Consider the following 18,760-nt stretch of genomic DNA (forward strand, 5'->3'; position numbering starts at 1 on the left):
GGTTGCTCTATCTGCCACTCTCTATTCAGATCCAGTGTCTGATCTTGTCTTTAGATGATATTATCCTTTGTGTCTAAGGTGACTTCTACACTCTTTATCACTCATAAAAGTCATTATTTATTTCTACACCAGGCTTAGATTACACCACCACAGAGAGGCTCTTTTAATCTCTGTTTCCTTTAAGTACAATCCTGACTGAATTATAGCACATCTTCCATTTTAGATGCACTGGTAAGTACTTCATGAACTTGTGTGTGTGTGTGTGTGTGTGTGTGTGTGTGTGTGTGTGTGTGTGCGCGCGCCTAATAGTATTTACTACCAAGATCCACTACGTTGCCTACATTGACTCAGGCCTATGTTCCTGCCTTCTTTTCTTCCTTCCAAGGATTGTAGCACTTTCAGCAATGGTAATGGTAGGTTTCTGGCAGAAGTGAAGCAAGAGATTTTTCTACAGTGAAAAGGAGAGACTCCAGAGATAACAGAAATAAAAAGACTGTATCTGACAGAAAAACATACTTGATGATAATATTTGCAAGCTACTCTGTGGAGGAAGTACCAAATGGCCTCGAAGACACAGCAACCAAAATTATACAAAACAATTCAAGAATCTCATCCATAAAATTTTAGCCATGTGAAATGTTAAGTCTGCAGCTATGTAGTAATGTGCTTAAGTTAGAAGCAGCATTCAGTTAACTGTGTACCACCTCACTGGACTTATAGATTACTTCTCTTTAAAACATGAAAATGTTCTTTACATTCTTAAACCAAAATGTGACCAAAAAATTTTAAACTATTCATATTTCCTTAGAGAACTTGTATTATGCTTATTTTTGTCCTTGAACATTTGAATGCTTGCACCCATGGTGACCATGTGTTCTCACAGGCAAACAATGAGTTAGTTGATATTTCAAAACATGTCGGACATCTCTACATTATACAATCCCATAGTCTGAGTACATCTACAGAGAAGTTTGTGAGAGGGACATCAGGGCCAGAAGCCAAAGGCAAATAAGACTTTATGGTTATTACTTAGCCACAGGACAGATTCTGAACATCTTCAGTTTTAGGAGTGGCAATGATCAGCATACTTCTAAATGGCTCTTGTGGTGAAGTTGCAGTTGGTCAAAGGGGAGGGGCAGAGCAACAGAAGACACAGTGGACAGCTCCTTCTTCCCAGAAATCTCTATTTCAGCACCACAGTCATGCTTCATTACTTCTCTAATGTGACATATTTGATAGGTCATATAAAATCTTCCCTAGAAATGGTTTTAATTTTCTCCCATCTTTTATTTTTATTTTCATGAACCATCAAGGGTTGGAAATCTGAAAAAGGCATACAGTAGAGTCAAGTGTACATCTGGGAGTAAGAAGTAAAGGGAGACGACCGGCAATTCCCAGGACACAATGTAAGTGCTTGGGTTCTCCTAAACACTTTGGTCTACCATTCTACAAGAAACTCCCACTTCTGGTAAATGGTTCTAGTTTGGGATTAGCATTTTTGGCAATGTTACCAGCAGCATTTCTTCTCTGGTTTGAAAAAGAAGTTCAGTGTGATACCATGTGCCAATCAAAAGCTTTACTCTAAGGTCTTCAAATATCCCTTTAAACATCTTAAGCCACACAGAGCAGAACACGGTATATGTTCTGCTTTCCTGCTGTCATATTCAAATGAAATTGTCATAGCAAATTATAAGCAGTGTCAATATTCCTAATCTGCTGTTTGAGAAGTGCATACATCAGAGCTCAATTAGCCAAACTAGCCTCCTGATCAGCCATAGAGAAACTCATTAGGATCCAAGTGTTTCTTCATTTTGTGTGAGCACAGGAAGCTGTAGGCTAACTAATCAAAGGATGCCAGCTACTAATTATAAACAAGATAGGACAGGAAGCTCTGTGAGTTTTCAGTGATGAAACACTAGGGAGATAAATCCCTACAGACCATCATCCTGCTTCAAAGTCCAAGACCTATTATAAGTGACTCCTTTCTTTGTTCTTGTAGCGACATGGAAGGATGAAGAAGGCACATTCAGTTAGTAGAAATGAGACAAGTATTTAGGCACTCTTGTCAGTTAGAGAATTATATCACTAATCCTAACATTCAATTTCTGAAAAATGAATGTTCATATATCTGACTTGATGATTAGAATATCTATCCATCTATCTATCTATCTATCTATCTATCTATCTATCTATCTATCTATCTATCTAACTATGTCCATTTGTCACTCTAAATGAACAATTAATTTCTTTATTTGTTATCTAGCTTCTGCATTCAAAACTCCACAATCCCGCTCTACAACAGGCTCCCAGTTATACTCCACCCACCAACTCCACTGAGCAGGTATTGTGTTCTGGGTTACCCAGCACTTTTCTTAGATGAACTCGTCCATTTATGTTTCAACATCCATGTCTATGACAGTGACTTAGAACTGCCTGTGGATGTACGAGAGCAGATAGGATATTTCTGCCTTGAATATTGGTGGACATTTTAAGCTCATTCAGTTAAAAACAAGTCTGCCATCCACTAACCCAATTCCAAAGGAGCAAAACAATACCATCTGGCCACGTCATGTTCTTCATTACTGCCCTTGCTATTCCCTTGGTGGTATAGGCTACCTGACAGGAGAGCAGTTAAAGCCCTGCATGTGGTTTTAATATATAGCTATGGGAATAATTACTAGCTGAGAACCTAGGAGAAAAATAATGATGATTCTGTGACTTTATTAAGGATCCTTAGTTCTCCAGGAAAAATTTCACTTCATTAATCTTTTTCCTAATGCTTTTCCTGGGTATAGAAGCCAAACTTCTGTCCTGGGCTTTGATTCTGTCTTTGTTGCCTATGTATGAGCTTCTAAGGAACATGAGAGTGACCAGAAATGTGATGCATCATCAGTGAGCTGGGTACTTGTTAGGAAAAAATATTCTGGTATTACTACTGGTCTACCTGCTTATATTGTTCAAAGGTGATGGTGCCTGTCTGAGCTTCATCGGTGGCCTTAAACCTCTGCAGGGTCTCCAGGAGCTCCTCCTCCAGGGGGATGGGCCATGGCATGGCTGCTACCATCAAGAACTTCCTCCAGTCCACGAACTCTGTGTTGACTGTTAATAAAGATGTTATCTCCTGCAACTGGAAGAACAAAGGGGATCTCACCGGGAAGTTTGTGGAACGAACTTGAAGCTCTTCCCACTAAGGCTATCAGAGCTTGGTTGCAAGGGAAGAGGGATTTCACATTGACAGCCAGAGCGGGTTCTGACTTGCGTTTACTTTCATTTTCTCTTCTAACAGCTGAGCCATACCAGCCAATAACTTGAAAGGATTTTAGGTTTTTGTGATATTTTTGTGTACTACGCTCATCCAACTTACTCATGTCCATTAACCTGGTGTCTTTTCACCAGTGAAAAGTTAAAGTCTGGGGGAGTAACATACTATCAGGGTAGTGTACTAGACCCATTTAATTTCCTAGGTGTTCAAAATGAAATTATAAAAACCAAGTCCTCTCAAAATCCTCCACTGTTCCTTGTTAAGGTATTTGCAAAATGGTCATAATTGAGTTGCGTCTCCCAGTGTCTGAAATGTTTAAATGTTAATCATCAACAGCATGGCTTACTGCCAACTTCTTTCTCTCATTTAGATTTCGTAGATTTCTGGCTAATGCCACAAACTGTGTAAGTACTGGTTACCTCAGAAGTACTGACTCACCAAGGAAGGCGTGCGTTAAAGCCGTTTAGATCCCAAACACAGCAGAAACTTACATCCAGTTGGGTGAGGTGCATCCAGCTGCTAGGCAAGTTGTTTGTTCCCAGGTTCAGGGTAACCAGATCAAGCAGAATGTCAGTGAAAGCTTTATTTCCTATTATGCCTGCAATGCAGAGAAACACGTGTTTATTTATCGATTGATAGATTTAGTGCCATTTGTGCTAGCACTGCAGTTTATTCTGCTAAAATGGAAATAATGGATAGTAACTTTCTTAATTATTTAGCACCATGTTCTCTAGAGAACAACAAGCTACTTCAAAAACAAAAAAATAAAATAAAAATTCCTGATGTTATTCATTATTTCTGCCAAATGTCCTCTTTGGTCTGGAAAAAAAAAGTAGTCACTTCTGATTGAGCAAATGTTGAAACTGCATAATTCTTAGGTTAAAGTCTTCTGGCCACAGGGTGGTGGTGGCGCATGCCTTTCATCTTAGCACCAGGCAGGCAGAGTCACTGGCATCTCCGGGTGTGAGGCCAGCCTGGTCTATAGAGTCAGTTCCAGGACAGCGAGGACTGTTAAACTGAGAAACCTTGTCTTGAAAACCAAAAAAACAAAAGCCAAAAGGACAACAACAAAAGCCTTCTTTGAGATTCTGTTTCAAAAAGGCTAAAATTTTAAAAGCACCACTAAATTTTATTTTACCCAATTAGACACATAAGTAAAACACTTCATATTTTAGTTCCAGGCATGGGAGATGACAGCCATAACAAAGGTAGGGCCTGCCTCTGTTTGTCCTCCAGTTAGTGATGGCTTGCTTTTGTGACTGCAGGGAGAATGGGATGGCTGAGTCAACGACATTGATGGTGACAGTTAACCATAAACTAGTACTGTATTTCCAACTGCCTTGCTCTTGTACGATAATATATTTTAGCATATCAAAGAGACACACCTACTTAGATTCTTAATCCAGATTGCATGCACATGCACTAGAAATAGAGAAAAAAAAAACTTAAAACAAAACCAAAAAACCAGCAGCGGTACCTTTTAGAGTTACGGGAGACCAGTTCTATATATCCTTGTATCTGGGAGGTGCACGGCAGAGAGCTGTTCTTTCTTTTAGTTGTTCTTTTTTATTCGACATAGATTCCTAAAGTTTCCATTTGCATCTGAGTTTTCACTGTACCTGAGAGTCCACATGAACCTTATGGTTTATTCTAATCTTTAGAGAAATGCAGCTATCACTTTAAAATGTCAGTGGTTAAAAGCACATGTACAATCCCATGTTTGTAAGGTAGCGGTTTGAGTAGTAGTAGTTCACTCTTATTCTCTTGATATAATGAACCACCGACAGGTAATTCCATGATGAATTTTGTGTCATTTTAATTTTCCTGAAGTATTTGGTATTAGTCAGGAGAACAATTCCAGGGGTAAAAAATGCCCCTTTAAATAAAGGTTTAAGTGAGACCACACTGGGTTTCAGATATAAGACGTAAATCAGCCATGTTATTCAAGATAGGACCACAAACAAAATCTACTAAAACTGCAAAGAGTAACAAAGCACTTGCAAATTCTGGTGATTGTAAGATATGTTCTCCTGCTCTCTAATGGCTACATTAGGAAGCAAAATGCTGCAAAACAGCATCTTCAGTGTACCCTAGGAATTGTTTATATGGAGACCATAGTGTGAAATGTGGAAAACATTTTAATGTTTGACCTTGTCATTCGATGTCATAGGCATTTAGGCATATGACTTTCAGATTCCACAGGATGACAGTTTCAAAGATAAAGTTTTCCAAAGATTAATTAAAAGACTTTCTATCAGTTTAGCCCTGTTAGCTACCCACTGCAACTAGAGTTAAGAATGGTCTGGGAACAGGAGTTGGCTTTATGGCAAGTCTAGATAACCACGATCAGCAGTGTGCTCGCCCTTAGAGAAAACACACGGAAAGATGCCTTTGAAATACTGCCTAGAAGCACCAGCCTCACCGACGTCCTGAAGCAAAAGCATTAAACACATAAGCACAGGAAATGACCCTGGATTTGTTTTCTTTTTCTTTTCTTTTTTCTTTTTTTTTTCTTTTTGCTTTGTGTCTCTTTGCATGTTTGGAAAATGCCAAGTGTCTTTTGTGTTTGAGGCAAAGACTGGCTGCGACTTCGATTGTTCTTGAGTTAATTTATTTTTGCTGCCATGTGTAACAAAGTCAACCTAAGTCGCACTGCTCGTCGCTTTCGTCTTCGCTCTCTGATGTCGATGGGCTGTCAAGATTCGGTCCCCTGTGAGCGCTCCGAGATTGTGTCTGCGAATTCCATAAATGAATAGCTTTCCTAGGGTCAAAACTGCTAATGTTTGGAGAGTTCAGCTGAATGGTTAGGATGTCTGTCATGGTTTCAGTCTTGATTTTCTCCTCCATGCGTGAGTGGGTGCATTTCATCTGACTCCACCCGCGTTCTGGTTCTGCCGAGCTGGCAGGGAGGGCCAGCACCAAGTCAACAAGCATCAGAACATTCGGATACTTATGTGAATAAGTGGAGTTTACAAAATCCCAGGTCAGCTTTCGAATGTTCTGAAACCTAGGAGGGAAGATGAAGGACACGAAAGATTGAGAGACCGATCTTGTATGATACATGTGCTGATACACGCCAGTCCATTCAGTTTGCTTTCTTACTGACCTGGCATATATTTCTAATTTTAACGTGCTCCATTCGGTATGTACCTCATCAGTTTTCACACTGGCAGCTTCTAGAACTGGTTGGTAATGTGAAATCAGGATGGATATCTCTTTTACTCCAAATTCTGTAACCCATACACATAAACAAAAATGTCACATAGCTAAAATAAATTCACGCAATCAAAAGGCACTGGCTTATTTGGTGCCTATGGGTTACCTTGATTCATCTTTGTAGGCCACAGTCTAAAGCTTCCAATCACAGTTGCTCTCACCACATCAAGGCTGGCATCTCTAAAACAGCCTTGCAATCTCTCAATAAGATGTGTTAAAACCGCCTTTCTCACGGTCGAAATGTTTTCTTTCCCTCTGAGGCTGTTACCGTGAAAGTGTGTGGTTGATTCCACCCTGCGTTCTTTTGGCCCTGGTCTGGGAGAAGATCACCCGAGTAAAGAATTACATGAAGGCAAACCTGGAAAGCAATTCCCCAAGTCAAATCATCTACCTTGACGGACCCTTAGAAGTCCTCAACCTGTCACCTTGATTGATATATCTGGAGCATTTCCAGTGTTGACTCCAAGGAAGCAGATACATCGGCAATGGAAGAATTTCTGTTCCTACTGGCATGGGACAGAAGGCTAAGGATACTAAGGATGTCTGTCAGGAAGTGAGCAAACTTGATGATGTCTGCTCGGAGAATGAGTTCTAGAAGTCTGTTGGCTTTCTGTTGACTGGTATCGTCTTTGCCTTTGCCTACCTGTAACACAAGTTGGGGATGATATGGTGGGCACTTCTGTATGTCAAGAATCTTACTTCAAAAAGAATTCAGTAAATTTTTTTCCCGATGTTTTGGAAACAACACTTCAAAATTACTTACTGAATGCAGTTGCTGGGCAATTGCTGGGTATCCTTTGAGAAAGTTCTGGAGGGCTGCTTGCATTCCATGAAACCACCGCCTCCCTCTTATTTGAGAAGGCATCACAGGTTGGAGGTGGAGGCCCCTGAAGGCAGTTATCAGAGAACTCTTGAGGAGAGGAGAGTTGTGATAGAAATGGTAAATATCGGTGAGGAGTGCCTCAAGGTTGTTGTAGAGAGGGACAGTCTGGAACATCTCTCTGTAAGACAGTTCTAGATGATGTGCAAAGCAATACATACTTTGCACACATGGCTGCATTTCTCTCAAAAGCAGAGATACTCTGTTCTCTCCCTCTATTCCAGGGTAATCATCGCTTCCAAAACCAACCAGCTTCTTCACCAAGTCTTGGCTTGACAGCTTAAGATGAAGATTTGTCTCTAGAGTTTTCTCAATAGCATTTTTTATCGTCAAAGGGTCCTTTCGTTCTACTGGCTGTATCCCAACAATCTGGCATTGCACTTTTCCTGCATGTGCAAATTGAACATAAACCATTTTGGCTTCCTTGCCTAGACTGTCTACAGTCCCATCAGTGATGACAGAGAAAAAGTTACTTTTTTCTAGTTTTTCTCTTAGGTTTTTCCTCTCTACTTCAGCAATGAAATATGTAAATGTTCTTGCTGATTTGTTAGTTCTGAAGACTGGGCCAATATCAACACCCTTCATATCATCCAACTTACACATCCAAATAAAATCTCTGAGGGAATGTCCGGTCTTTACTAGGGCATGGCATGATCTAAATAAGTTCTCCACTCTTCCCAGAGTCACTTTGCTCATGGTTCTTACCATCAGTTCAGTGGCAGCTCGGTTCACTGGAGAATCACTAGTTGCTTCCATGAGTGATGCCTTGGCGTGGGCTTCACTGAAGTGATGAGCACTGAGAAATTCAGCTCTAAAGTTGTCCGTGCCATAGAAAAAACTTACTGTACTCCCCCCTGACATTACCCCATGCTTACGACACAGGACACAGAACATAAGGTTTAATAGTTCATCATACACAAGCCACGGGTATTTTTTAAGCCAAATTTTCAAAAACTGATGATTTCTTTCCGGTAGGTAGGAGTCAACTTTTCGTGACTTTTTCTGCTTTTTGGTGACTGAAATCACAGCATCTGGAAAGTCTTTGCCTTTAAAGAAAACTCCATAGGGTTATTTAAGAACTCCTCTCGTCATGTCTCTGCCCATCTACATCCACCTCTTAATTACATGTAATCTCATATAATATACATAAGAAGACATATGTCATATATAAATATGATAAGTGTAATGAGTATAGGGCTAATCATTTTTGTATGGGCTGCTTACCTAGCAGGGAGCTTGTTCTAAAGAAAACAGGCTTTAATTTTCAGTAGCCCCAGTCTGGTTGTAGATCTCAGCTGGGTTAGGGGAGACTTGTGAGCCTTTCTCTCATCTATGCTATGGTATTGACTGGCATGGTCTTCTACAGGCCATGTTTAGATAATCATACCATTGATAGTTCATGGGTGCAGCCTCCCTGTCCTATCCAGAAAACACTATTTCACAGCAGTTCTCCCAGTCCTCTGACTCTTCCAATATGCTTGCCTTTCTCCCACACTCAGCAACAATCCATTTTTATGTTGGAATCGTAGAAGCAGCGTGAGTAAACATCCAGAGAATTAGAAAGCCCCTCTTACCAGTGATGTAACAGGAATTACTAATGAATTTTTTTCCTACAACAGAAGAAGGAGTGTTTTCTAAATTATAACAATTGCTAATTTTGTGTAGTCTTCATTTGTTATGTCCTATATTGGAATTTGTTTTTGCATGTTGATTGACTTATCTACTTCAACTTTGATTGGATAATTGGAGTCAGACAGTTATTTTCCAAGTCTATTTCTTGTCAAATGATGGTCCCACACTCTTGGGCAACTTGTTTAATCTCTCTCTGCCTCATCCCTTCCTTTGTAACATTAAATTAATGGTACTTTAAAAATTATTATGAAGATTAAAGTTAGTAAAATATTTTAAAAAATTTAAGTGAATACAAATCTTCATTTAAAAGATGAATAGATGACTAGGAAATAATGTTTAAAGTGACATGATGCTAAATTGTCTTGATTTGTTCACTATACAGTTTGGACATATATCAAATGTCACACTTCCCCAGAAATATGAACAGTTATGCATCAGTTAAAAAAATGAGACCGAAACCATGCCATTAACGATGGAACATGTATATACGTTGTAGTAAACCACTTTCCACAATGGAATAAACCTATAACTTAAACACCAATCTGTATAAAATATGAATCAGTCTCAATAATAGTAGTGAGCAAATGGGGGCATATCAAAAATTGATTCTTTTTCATGTCAAATTATTTCATGTATTTATGTAATGAAGGAACCAGATGAGAACATTCTGCATGTGAGACTTCATAAAGTCATTAACTGCTATTAGGATAGCTATCACCTGGAGTTATCCTGGAGGGAGAAGGTGGAAGCAGTTACTTGTGAGCACAAAACCTGAGTGATCTGAGCTTCCTACATTGGTGTGGCCAGTCCGCATCAACAACTTGTACTTTTAAAATGGGTAAACACTTATGAATGGACATAATGCTGCAATTAGTTTTTAAAAGGCAGGTGTTTGTCATAGAAAAAATGAAAAAATACAAAAAAAATAAGGAAAGCCAATGCTCCACAAATAGCAAAAATAAATATGATTATGTAAGTAATATTTAAAGTAGTGTAAAACAACGGTGGGTCAGGACACCTAAGATTATAAATCCTTGGCAATTTATGGGTTTAGCCGAGATGAACAGAAGTCAAGCCAAGTTCTTGGTGTAGCTCAGAGTGAGCACTGTCAGCATTTGTAGCCTGACTCCTGGTGATAGTAAAAAATGCTGTGCTGTTACCGCTGAAATGCAGAAAATGGAATGGATAATACATTTTCCTTCTCTTTGAAGCAAAAGCAAAAGCAATGACAACAAACTTTACCTCAGCCAATGAGACAACAATGTGTTTAGCATACATCTAAGAGTAAACATACAGAATACATATCCTTTTTCAGTGGAGTGTTGTTTGTCCACACTATGGTCAAAGTCAGACCAGAACTAACTTTGAATCATCAAAAACCTTACATCTCATATACACCTCTGAACCTTCTATCTAAATGACAGCAGTTATCCATGTATGGGTTAGCTGAGTATGCTGGGGCTGGGGGTACTCCTCTGATAAATACCTGTCATCTATTTTCCTGCAGTTCGTACAACTGAAGAAGGAAATGCAGGCCAGTCTCCTCACCATTCCCTCAACCTCTGCCCTCCTCTATGCTTTGCTGTACATTTTCTAAAGCATGTTCTTTTTCATGTAAGTACCCCCAGTATCCTTGTCACCAAATCACTCCAGGCTTCTGTAGATTTGCTAATATTTTCTTTTCTGGACCAGCCTTGATCACTGCACAACCAATCTTTATTTTTCACTCATGGGCCCTTTCCTAAATTTCATATTCTGTCTCAAAATTAACCCACCGCTTAGTATTATACTTTTCAAGTCACATTCTAAGCTTTCCCACAGCAAATTATTTTCTTTCAATTATGATTTTAAAATGTTTTAGCTATTACTTACATTCTTCCTTACCTGCTGATTTTCTTGTAGTTGTTTGAATAAAAATGGCACTGTAATATCATATATGTGAATGCTTAGTCATCAGGGAATGACCCTACTTGAGAAGGATTAGGAGGTGTAGCCTTATTAAAGGAAGTACGCCATTGGGGATGTGCTTTGAGCCCAAGTCAAGCCCAGTGTCCCTCTGTTCCTAATGCCTGTGGATCCAGATATAAAACTCTTAGATACTTCTCTAGCATCATGTCTAACTGCATGCTGCCATGTTCCCTAACAGGATGATAATGAACTAAATCTCTGAAACTGTAAGCCAGCCCCAATTTAATGCTTTCTGTTTTTAGTGTTGCTATGGTGTCTGCTCACAGCAATGGAACAGTAACCAAGACATCTCTCTCAAGTTTCATAATTGTCTGACAATGATACAACTTTCTTATATTCAGGAAAAATTATATCTGGACATACTTCTATTCCAATATTTCTAGTTCAAATGTTGATTAACTAAAGCCATGTGCTATTTAATTTTAGACTCTAAGCTGGAATGTAATCTCCGAATTTGAGTATATATTGAAGAATGTATTAAAATATTCACCATGAATACTGGGATCTCTTTTGAAAGGAATTATGAAAGCCTTATAATTTTTAAGTCTCCTTCCACCTACTTAAATGCCTCCAAATGCTTTTTGTTAGGCTGCTAATTGGACAGTTTCCTCTCAGTCATCATCCTGAAGGTTTTAAATCATGTATTATTTTAGAATTTTACACCCATATTTTATATAAAATAGAACATCGACAAAATAAACATTTATATAAGTTCAAAAATGAAATGATGTGTTAAAGGGAACAGTAGAGACTGGGAAGATGGCACTTAGCCTAAGGATCTGGACTCAGTCCCCAGTGTCTATAAGGTGGCTCACAACTGCCTCTGACCCTAGTTCCATGGCATCTGATGCCTGTCTCTAGCCCCCACAAGCACTAGTCATGTGCATGATATATGTACACATTACATGAAGTCACTCATACATACACAAAGTACAATAAAAATTTAAAGAATATTGTAAAATCCATTAAGGGGAAAGAGGATGAAGCCTTCTTTGCTAAAATGTAACAGGATTTGTGAGTTGTCTTTTGACAAAGTTGAAATTTTGGTTCCTGTTGGCACCCACATTAATCCTGTTCAAATACTGCCAAAGTAAATCTATCCATAGACACATTGTGTTTTTACACATTAAAGGGATAGTGACTTCTCAAGCTATTTGATGGGCTCATGCATGTCAGTGCATATCTTCACCCAAAGAAACGCACGTGCACCTTGCCACCCTTTGGCCTCAGCAAGGAAGTTTTATAGACTATAGCGTGAATTATCACTTGTTATCAATGATTTTTCTATGGATTTCTGAAAATATTGTGACTAATTTTCAAAAAGTGATACTGTATTTATATTACAGCCCATTGATTATCTCTAGGGAAAAGAGATGATTTTCCAATAATTAGGACATTTGGAGAAGTAAAATAAACCTATTTATAAGAAACAACTTAGTTCAGACATATCATTGACAAACTTTAAATTAGCAGAGTGCAAAATATACATGGCCACAGACACATTGCTTAATTGCTTTTTGACTGAGTGTACAGTTCTGATGATTATAGATGAGGATTCTACACACACATCAGTTTGAACTACACAGGATAGCAATTGGTGGGATAGCGGAAGGCACAGAACTGTAACGACAAAATGTGAAGGGATTCAATAATTTGTATGAAAAATAAATTATGCACTCATGTGAGCAAATTAATTAGGTAGTGTCTACCAGTAACTCATTTGGTTCTACTCAAGATCTATGAAGCATTGAAAGAACAGGAAATTCTAAGAGGGATTCCTTCACTGCTTAGTATCCTCCCGCTGGTTAGACAGAAACACAAACTTGGGATTCTTAATTCATCTCTACTTAAAAGCATAAAGATTATCTCCCAACTGTCAGATAGAGTCTAATTTACCAATATGCCTCCAAGAGAGGAGGAAGACAGAAAAAAGAGTCACCAGGACTGGCCATTGCCACACTACCATACTGCTTGCTACACTGCTTGATTGTGAGTCACTGTGTCTCTCCTTGCTTATCTCAGATAATATTGTACCAAGCAAATACATGAAAAACTAGAACAAAGTCTCCTTGTACTGCCCTGCATTCCAACAGAACTCAGTTGTCTTCTGGCCAAGTGATGACCACTGTGAGCACTTCTGATCATCTTTCTAACCCATCAGTAGCAATTCCTTTCTTACCTTTAGGCGCCATATCTAAGAACTGATCTCGAAGGTTATCAAGCTGTTCGATTGTTAGGGTGCCATTTTCTTCCTTTTCTACCGGTGGTGGGCGGGTTGGTGGAGGAGGGTCAGGGAAGACTTTTATGTCTCCATTGATGTAGAAGTCTTCTTGGCTTAAATAAATCTCATTTTGAATTTTCGTAGCTGTCTCAATGTGGTAGCGAGCTACTTCGGTCAATTTCTGTATACTACAAATAGAAAAACGAACGAGGCAATCTCCACTGCAGATTCATTAGATTAATAGTTAACTAATAGCACACTAAATAAAGCTCACACATTATAGGGTAAATTAGATGATTCTATAGGCATTTAAAACGTTTTAAGGCAGGCTACAAAGTTGTAAAGATAGAAACCAAAATATTCTCTTATTAAGAAAGTAATGTAGTTCAGTTTTATGCGAAGCTGAACAAGAAGAAAGCCTATTAAATTTTGTTTTATTAGTATTGACGTATACATTCCTATATAAGAAAGATTATATCAAAGATTAGATTATTTTTCAGAGTAAGTTAATACGGCAGATCACAGCTTGATAACTGTTAGAAGAGCTCAGTTTATTTGGAGGCAGGATAAAGTACAAAGTAAATCAAATTTGGTTATTTACTTCCAGAAAAGCAAACATAGCTTTTCTCTAGCTTTATGTCAAGGAATTTTACTTTACTTAAGACACACTTGGCAGAGTGGGAGGTTCTAGTGTACAACAGCCAGAGCTGGATCAGGTGCCTGTGAACATCAACATTTAAGGGCTACCATGGTCTAGAGGAAGTAGCAATGGTTTGAAGGGCTCATCTAGATCATGTGCTTGACATGGCCCATGGTAAGACAGGTGGCTGTGAGTGGTTTATCCTTGAAAGTAAACCACTGACATTTACTCCCTCTTCTATGATGACTTACAGGACAGCATACACACATACACAATATATACATGTAAGAGTTAATGGCCTAACTGAAGGCAATTTAAAGCTGTTTTAGATCCTAGACATAATTAAGTGTACCACTAATGGAATGAAGAAAAACTCTTGTCTTGATTTGATGGTGAAGACAGAACACCATGAGAAAACTCATACCTATTCTCTTTACATGATAAGCAACAGGTGTTTGTATGTTGACGCTTTAAAGAGCATTATTAGCTCCTGTTCTTGAATAGGTGCCTTGAATTTAACTCCTCAGTGCTCTTTGTGAATTTCCACACAGTATTTGCTAATTAGTTTGTGGTTTGGAGTGTTCTTGTGCCTGAGTCTATGTGAATGAACAGTGTCTCCACACAGACTGACACTTGAAAAGAACCAGGATATCAAATGACTGTGCACCACCTAGTGGAAGGTTACTGTGAGGAATTTCAATACAGAAGAATGAAAAGGCCAGGAACATAGATTTGGAATTCAAAGGGACTTGATAGTAACCTCTCCCCCTCACTAGAAGTTACTTTTTAACTTCACATTTTGTGATTTCTTGTAGATTTCACATTATAGATTCAGAAAGCAGAGATGGATACAACATAACTGTGAAAACTACATGTATATCACACAGAATTAGCATCCATTTGTGCTTAATGGACAGACACATGGAAGGAAGCCATAAATCCTAAGAACTCAGATGAAACTCTTACACTTATAAGTGGCAGACACAGACTAGGGCCACAAACTAATTGCTATTGACCTGGCCATCCAGCAATAACATTTGTTTCTACATAGCAAGCATTTAGTAGCAAGGTTACGGGATGGGAATGAGTATTTGGATTTTTTTGTTAATGTTTGACTTCTTGACTACTTTCTATTATGGAACAACAGCACTGAACAATTGGGCTAAAGATTTTTAACAGTAAAACTTTTATGACGAGACCAGAGAAAGCCAGACAAAAAGACGGTAACAGATAGTAATTACTGCTTCTGAGAACATTTAGAATTTGATGCCCACTCTCACACAGCTACTAAACTCTTGGCAAATGTTTGCAATCTACCCTATAATATACATATTACAGAACTGAGCTCAAGCTGAAACTGGTGGAGTAGCCTAGCTGGAGTCCTTTCTGTAGATAAAGCTGATGAGGCCTGAGCAATTAGACCCAGTATTCGTTGGTGGATAATTTGGAACCTCAGTTTCCTGGATTAAAATTATATGTACTATTACCATGTAGACTGAACTCCCACAGTGAAAATGATATGGCAACAGAGCCCTCTGACATACAAGTTACTGCAGAGAAATACACAAATGTGATGGTGGTGTTCATTTTGAGTGTTTATAACAGGTTAGCACGCGGGGTAGGGAGCAGACATATAGATACAAAGAGAAATACACAGAGACACATATGTGAGACACTTGTATACATGAGTGTATGAGTGTACGTGTGTTTATACATGAGTGTATGAGTGTACGTGTGTTTATACATGAGTGTATAAGTGTAAGTCTCTCTCTCTCTCTCTCTCTCTCTCTCTGCATGTGTGTGTGTGTGTGTGTGTGTGTGTGTGTGTGTGTGTGTGTTATAATTTAAATCTTTGGACATCTTAAACACCCCTGTCAAATTTTGCATTTCTGGCATTTAGTATGATTTTTGTTTTCATTGAAGAGAATCTTACCTGGCCATTTCATTCAAATATCTCTTACCAAGCCATTTTTCCATGAACCTGTAAACCTCAATCACCTTTGTTACTAAATCTTCCAGGATGGACAAAGCTTTTGACTTTATTAGTTCAAGTCGAAATTGTGTGGCTTGTTCTATTTAAAGAGAGAAACTGGATGTTAGCTAAGTAAACTGAACTTAGAAGGAGAAATATTATGCGTCTTATTCATGTTGAATTTGTATTTTGCAGACACATGAACACAGAGTGGAGTTATTTAGAAAAGGGAAGTACACGAGGAAGGTCAGTGGAAGGAAGGCAGAGGGATGAGGGGTAGACACGGTCATAGTATGTCATACACGTGTATAAAATGATCATAATGAAACCTAATGTGTAAAATTAATATACAATATAAATAAAGGGAGAGGGGGTCTTTAGTACACTATATCTACATTATTCTTACAGAAACCAAGCCCACTTCCTATACCAATCATACTTTGGTTTATGAAATTTGATTTAATTCATGAATATGGGTAAGGTGGTAACCATCTCACAGAGATGCAAAATGAGGTGCGCTGTATTCTGAGAATTTAAACTAAAGTTATTCATGAGCTTTAATAAGTTCGATACCGGGGTTAGGGATTTAGCTCAGTGGTAGAGCGCTTGCCTAGCAAGTGCAAGGCCCTGGGTTCAGTCCCCAGCTCCAAAAAAAAAAAAAAAAAAAAAAAAAAAAGAAGAAGGAAAGAAAAAAAAATAAGTTCGATACCTGGAAGATGAGGTATTGGTTCTTCCTTACCTACACTATAGCTTAAACCATGCTCTCTCTCCCTTCTTTTCCCCATTTCAATTCCAAACCCACCCCTGTAGCACTCAGAGTCTCCCGAGTCAACTCCCTTCCTACAGTTGCCAGGGCAATGACAGTTCCGCTGAGGATTCATTACCCTTCAGCTTCTACAGGGAAGTGACCTCATCTTTGTGGAGTCAGGGTCTATTGGACAATCCACAATCTGGCTTCTACCTTTCCAGGTCTCCTCCATCCTGACGTAGCCCCTGTATTTCATGGCTTCTCATTGAATAGTTTTTCTATCTGCTTTGGAACACATCTTTGCTCTCTATCCCTGCCCCTGGCTTGTCTCCTGAGCCCATTTTCCCCTACTCTTCTGTTCCAGTCCACATTAGTTCTGGGAAGTCTTTCTTAATGCCTCCCCACCTTATCCCATAAGTGCATTTCCACCATCACAGAGTATTTTAAGTGACTGCTTTTATCTCTCTTCTTCTAGCTTTATTACTGTTTCAGTTTGCTTTTTTAGAGCTCATGCATATGCACGTGAGTCTCTAGCCACCATCATAGGATGAATCCTGTGGTGGAAAACTTGATAGCTTTTGTAGCATGAGGAATCACAACTCCCTGGCTTCTGATTTGTTTTCCTAAATTAACTGAATGGTTGGTAGCCAGTAGAGGGGTGAAGGGAGAGAGTAGGAGAGGAACAAGAGCACCCTCCACCTCACCACGGACAGGTTCACTGACTTGAGCCAAAATACAATCTTGGCTCATCTCAAGCTGGACTACTGGAGGATTGCTGATGGAGGGACAGAAACTTGTTCGTTTTATTCTTCAGGAACCTACTGTCTGCAAAGAAGAGCCACTTCCTAATTGATATTTACCACATACCAAAGGCACAGATGGCAACCTCCCTCCCCCACCACCCTGAACTTCCAAGGTAGTCCAGTTCAGAGACAGACAAATGGAAGCAGGGCCCCCACTCCTGACCCTAGTATATGGCATTTTATGTATAGCCCTGCCCCTGCCTTGGCTCTTGACAATCTGACCTCCTTTTCTCATGAATGCTTTGGACATCCCCCAAGATCTCTGGCTACTCTCTCTCTCTCATATCTCTAACAAAAACCGTCTTCTCATCCATGGATTCTTTGTTTTGGTGGCTTTTCCATGCCTTTGGTTACATTATGGTTCTGTCAATGAGGATACTGGCAATGGTTCCTTTCCATAGACTATCTTTGGTCTATTCCTAATATTCTAAATTCTATATTGATTTGTACTAATCAATCTCTTTGGGAGAATGTGGGAGAACAGGTCTTGCAGTCATTTGAGTATTGGGAAGAAAGTCCTTAAATTTTGGAGGGAGAAAGAGATGAGAAGACTAACTGGTTTTTGTTCCCATAAATTCACTCTTAGAACTTATGGGCTTTGGACAGGACTTTCTTTGTTTGTCTTTTGAATATGATTTTTTGCCTGCATAATATATTTGTATATCACATGTGTGCCTGGTGCCAGCAGAGGTCAGACAAAGGCATTGGATCCAGTATAAACTGGAGTTATAGGTGGTTGTGGACCACCATGTAAGGTGTTAGGAATTGAACTTGAATCCTCTGGAAGAACAGTCAGTGCTCTTAACCACTGAACCATCTCTCCAGCCCCAGGACTTATTTTTCTTAACAAGAGGAATAACTTACCTTTTTGTGATATTAAATCATTTGTATTAGGCAGCTTCTACGTAACCTGTACAACCATACCAATTTGCAATTTATTTTTCTTTCTAGTCTTTGAAATTTAAATTACAGCCTTTGATTTCTTTTTCTTCTCTTCCTAAAGCTTCCTGGCAGCCTGCAGATACTTTAAATGACATTACTTAGGGCACCAGGCACAGTACTGCACACCTATAATCTGTGCACTAAGGAGACAGACATGGGAGAATTGTTAATTTAAGGACAGAGACGACTACATAATAAATTTGAAGCCAGACTGGGCTACAAAGTTAGACCTTGTCTCCATCAATCAATCAATCAATCAATCAATCAATCAATCAATCAGCTTAATTAAGTTTAATTAAGTCCAGAGCCATCTAGCTAATACAACAGCATAGTAGCCAAAGCTGGTTTTATGGACAAAGAAAAACTATCTGAATGGTGTGTGTTTAATCCTTCTGCTTGAGTTCTAGGACTTAGCCTGAGGCTACTGAAGAGTCCTGTGTGGGTTTTTCGGCTCCACTAAAAGCAAGATCTTACTC

The 18,760-nt window shown here is 39.0% G+C and overlaps 2 protein-coding genes across 6 annotated transcripts in view; both read right to left on the reverse strand.

Annotated features, from left to right (window-relative positions):
• Spef2 (sperm flagellar and cilia associated 2) overlaps positions 1-18,760 on the reverse strand; it is a 182,471-nt gene that overhangs the window by 14,863 nt on the left and 148,848 nt on the right. For all 4 annotated transcript variants that reach the window (XM_087632807.1, NM_022620.2, XM_087632806.1 and 1 more), the window contains 4 exon segments: positions 15,753-15,891; positions 13,138-13,367; positions 3,754-3,860; positions 2,945-3,127 (listed from right to left, as the gene is read on the reverse strand). In XM_087632807.1, coding sequence (XP_087488933.1) covers positions 2,945-3,127; positions 3,754-3,860; positions 13,138-13,367; positions 15,753-15,891 — 659 coding nt within the window.
• LOC120100737 (E3 SUMO-protein ligase KIAA1586-like) lies at positions 4,753-9,885 on the reverse strand. 2 transcript variants are annotated; one of them, XR_015671172.1, is made up of 5 exons: positions 7,242-8,252; positions 6,870-7,121; positions 6,585-6,793; positions 6,369-6,492; positions 4,753-6,269 (listed from the first exon to the last, which is right to left on the reverse strand). XR_015671172.1 is itself a non-coding variant. In XM_087636256.1 (2 exons), exons 1-2 carry the CDS (start codon positions 8,250-8,252, stop codon positions 6,900-6,902), a joined length of 1,233 nt encoding a protein of 410 aa, XP_087492382.1. In that variant the 5' UTR covers positions 8,253-9,885; the 3' UTR covers positions 6,847-6,899. The 2 variants fall into 2 exon arrangements, 1 of the variants encoding a protein (XP_087492382.1); XM_087636256.1 differs by lacking the exons at positions 4,753-6,269; positions 6,369-6,492; positions 6,585-6,793 and having other exon boundaries at positions 6,847-7,121; positions 7,242-9,885.

Source organism: Rattus norvegicus, chromosome 2 (genome assembly GCF_021556685.1).
Source record: "Rattus norvegicus strain SHRSP/BbbUtx chromosome 2, alternate assembly SHRSP_T2T, whole genome shotgun sequence".
Lineage (NCBI taxonomy): Eukaryota > Metazoa > Chordata > Mammalia > Rodentia > Muridae > Rattus > Rattus norvegicus.

Excerpts from the sequence above, each read along its gene's own strand:
- LOC120100737 (XM_087636256.1), bottom strand. The coding sequence starts at position 8,252 with ATGTTCTGTGTCCTGTGTCGTAAGCATGGGGTAATGTCAGGGGGGAGT. Across the intron at positions 7,122-7,241 it reads TTGCCCAGCAACTGCATTCA|GTAGGCAAAGGCAAAGACGA; the intron begins GTAAGTAATTTT and ends CTTGTGTTACAG.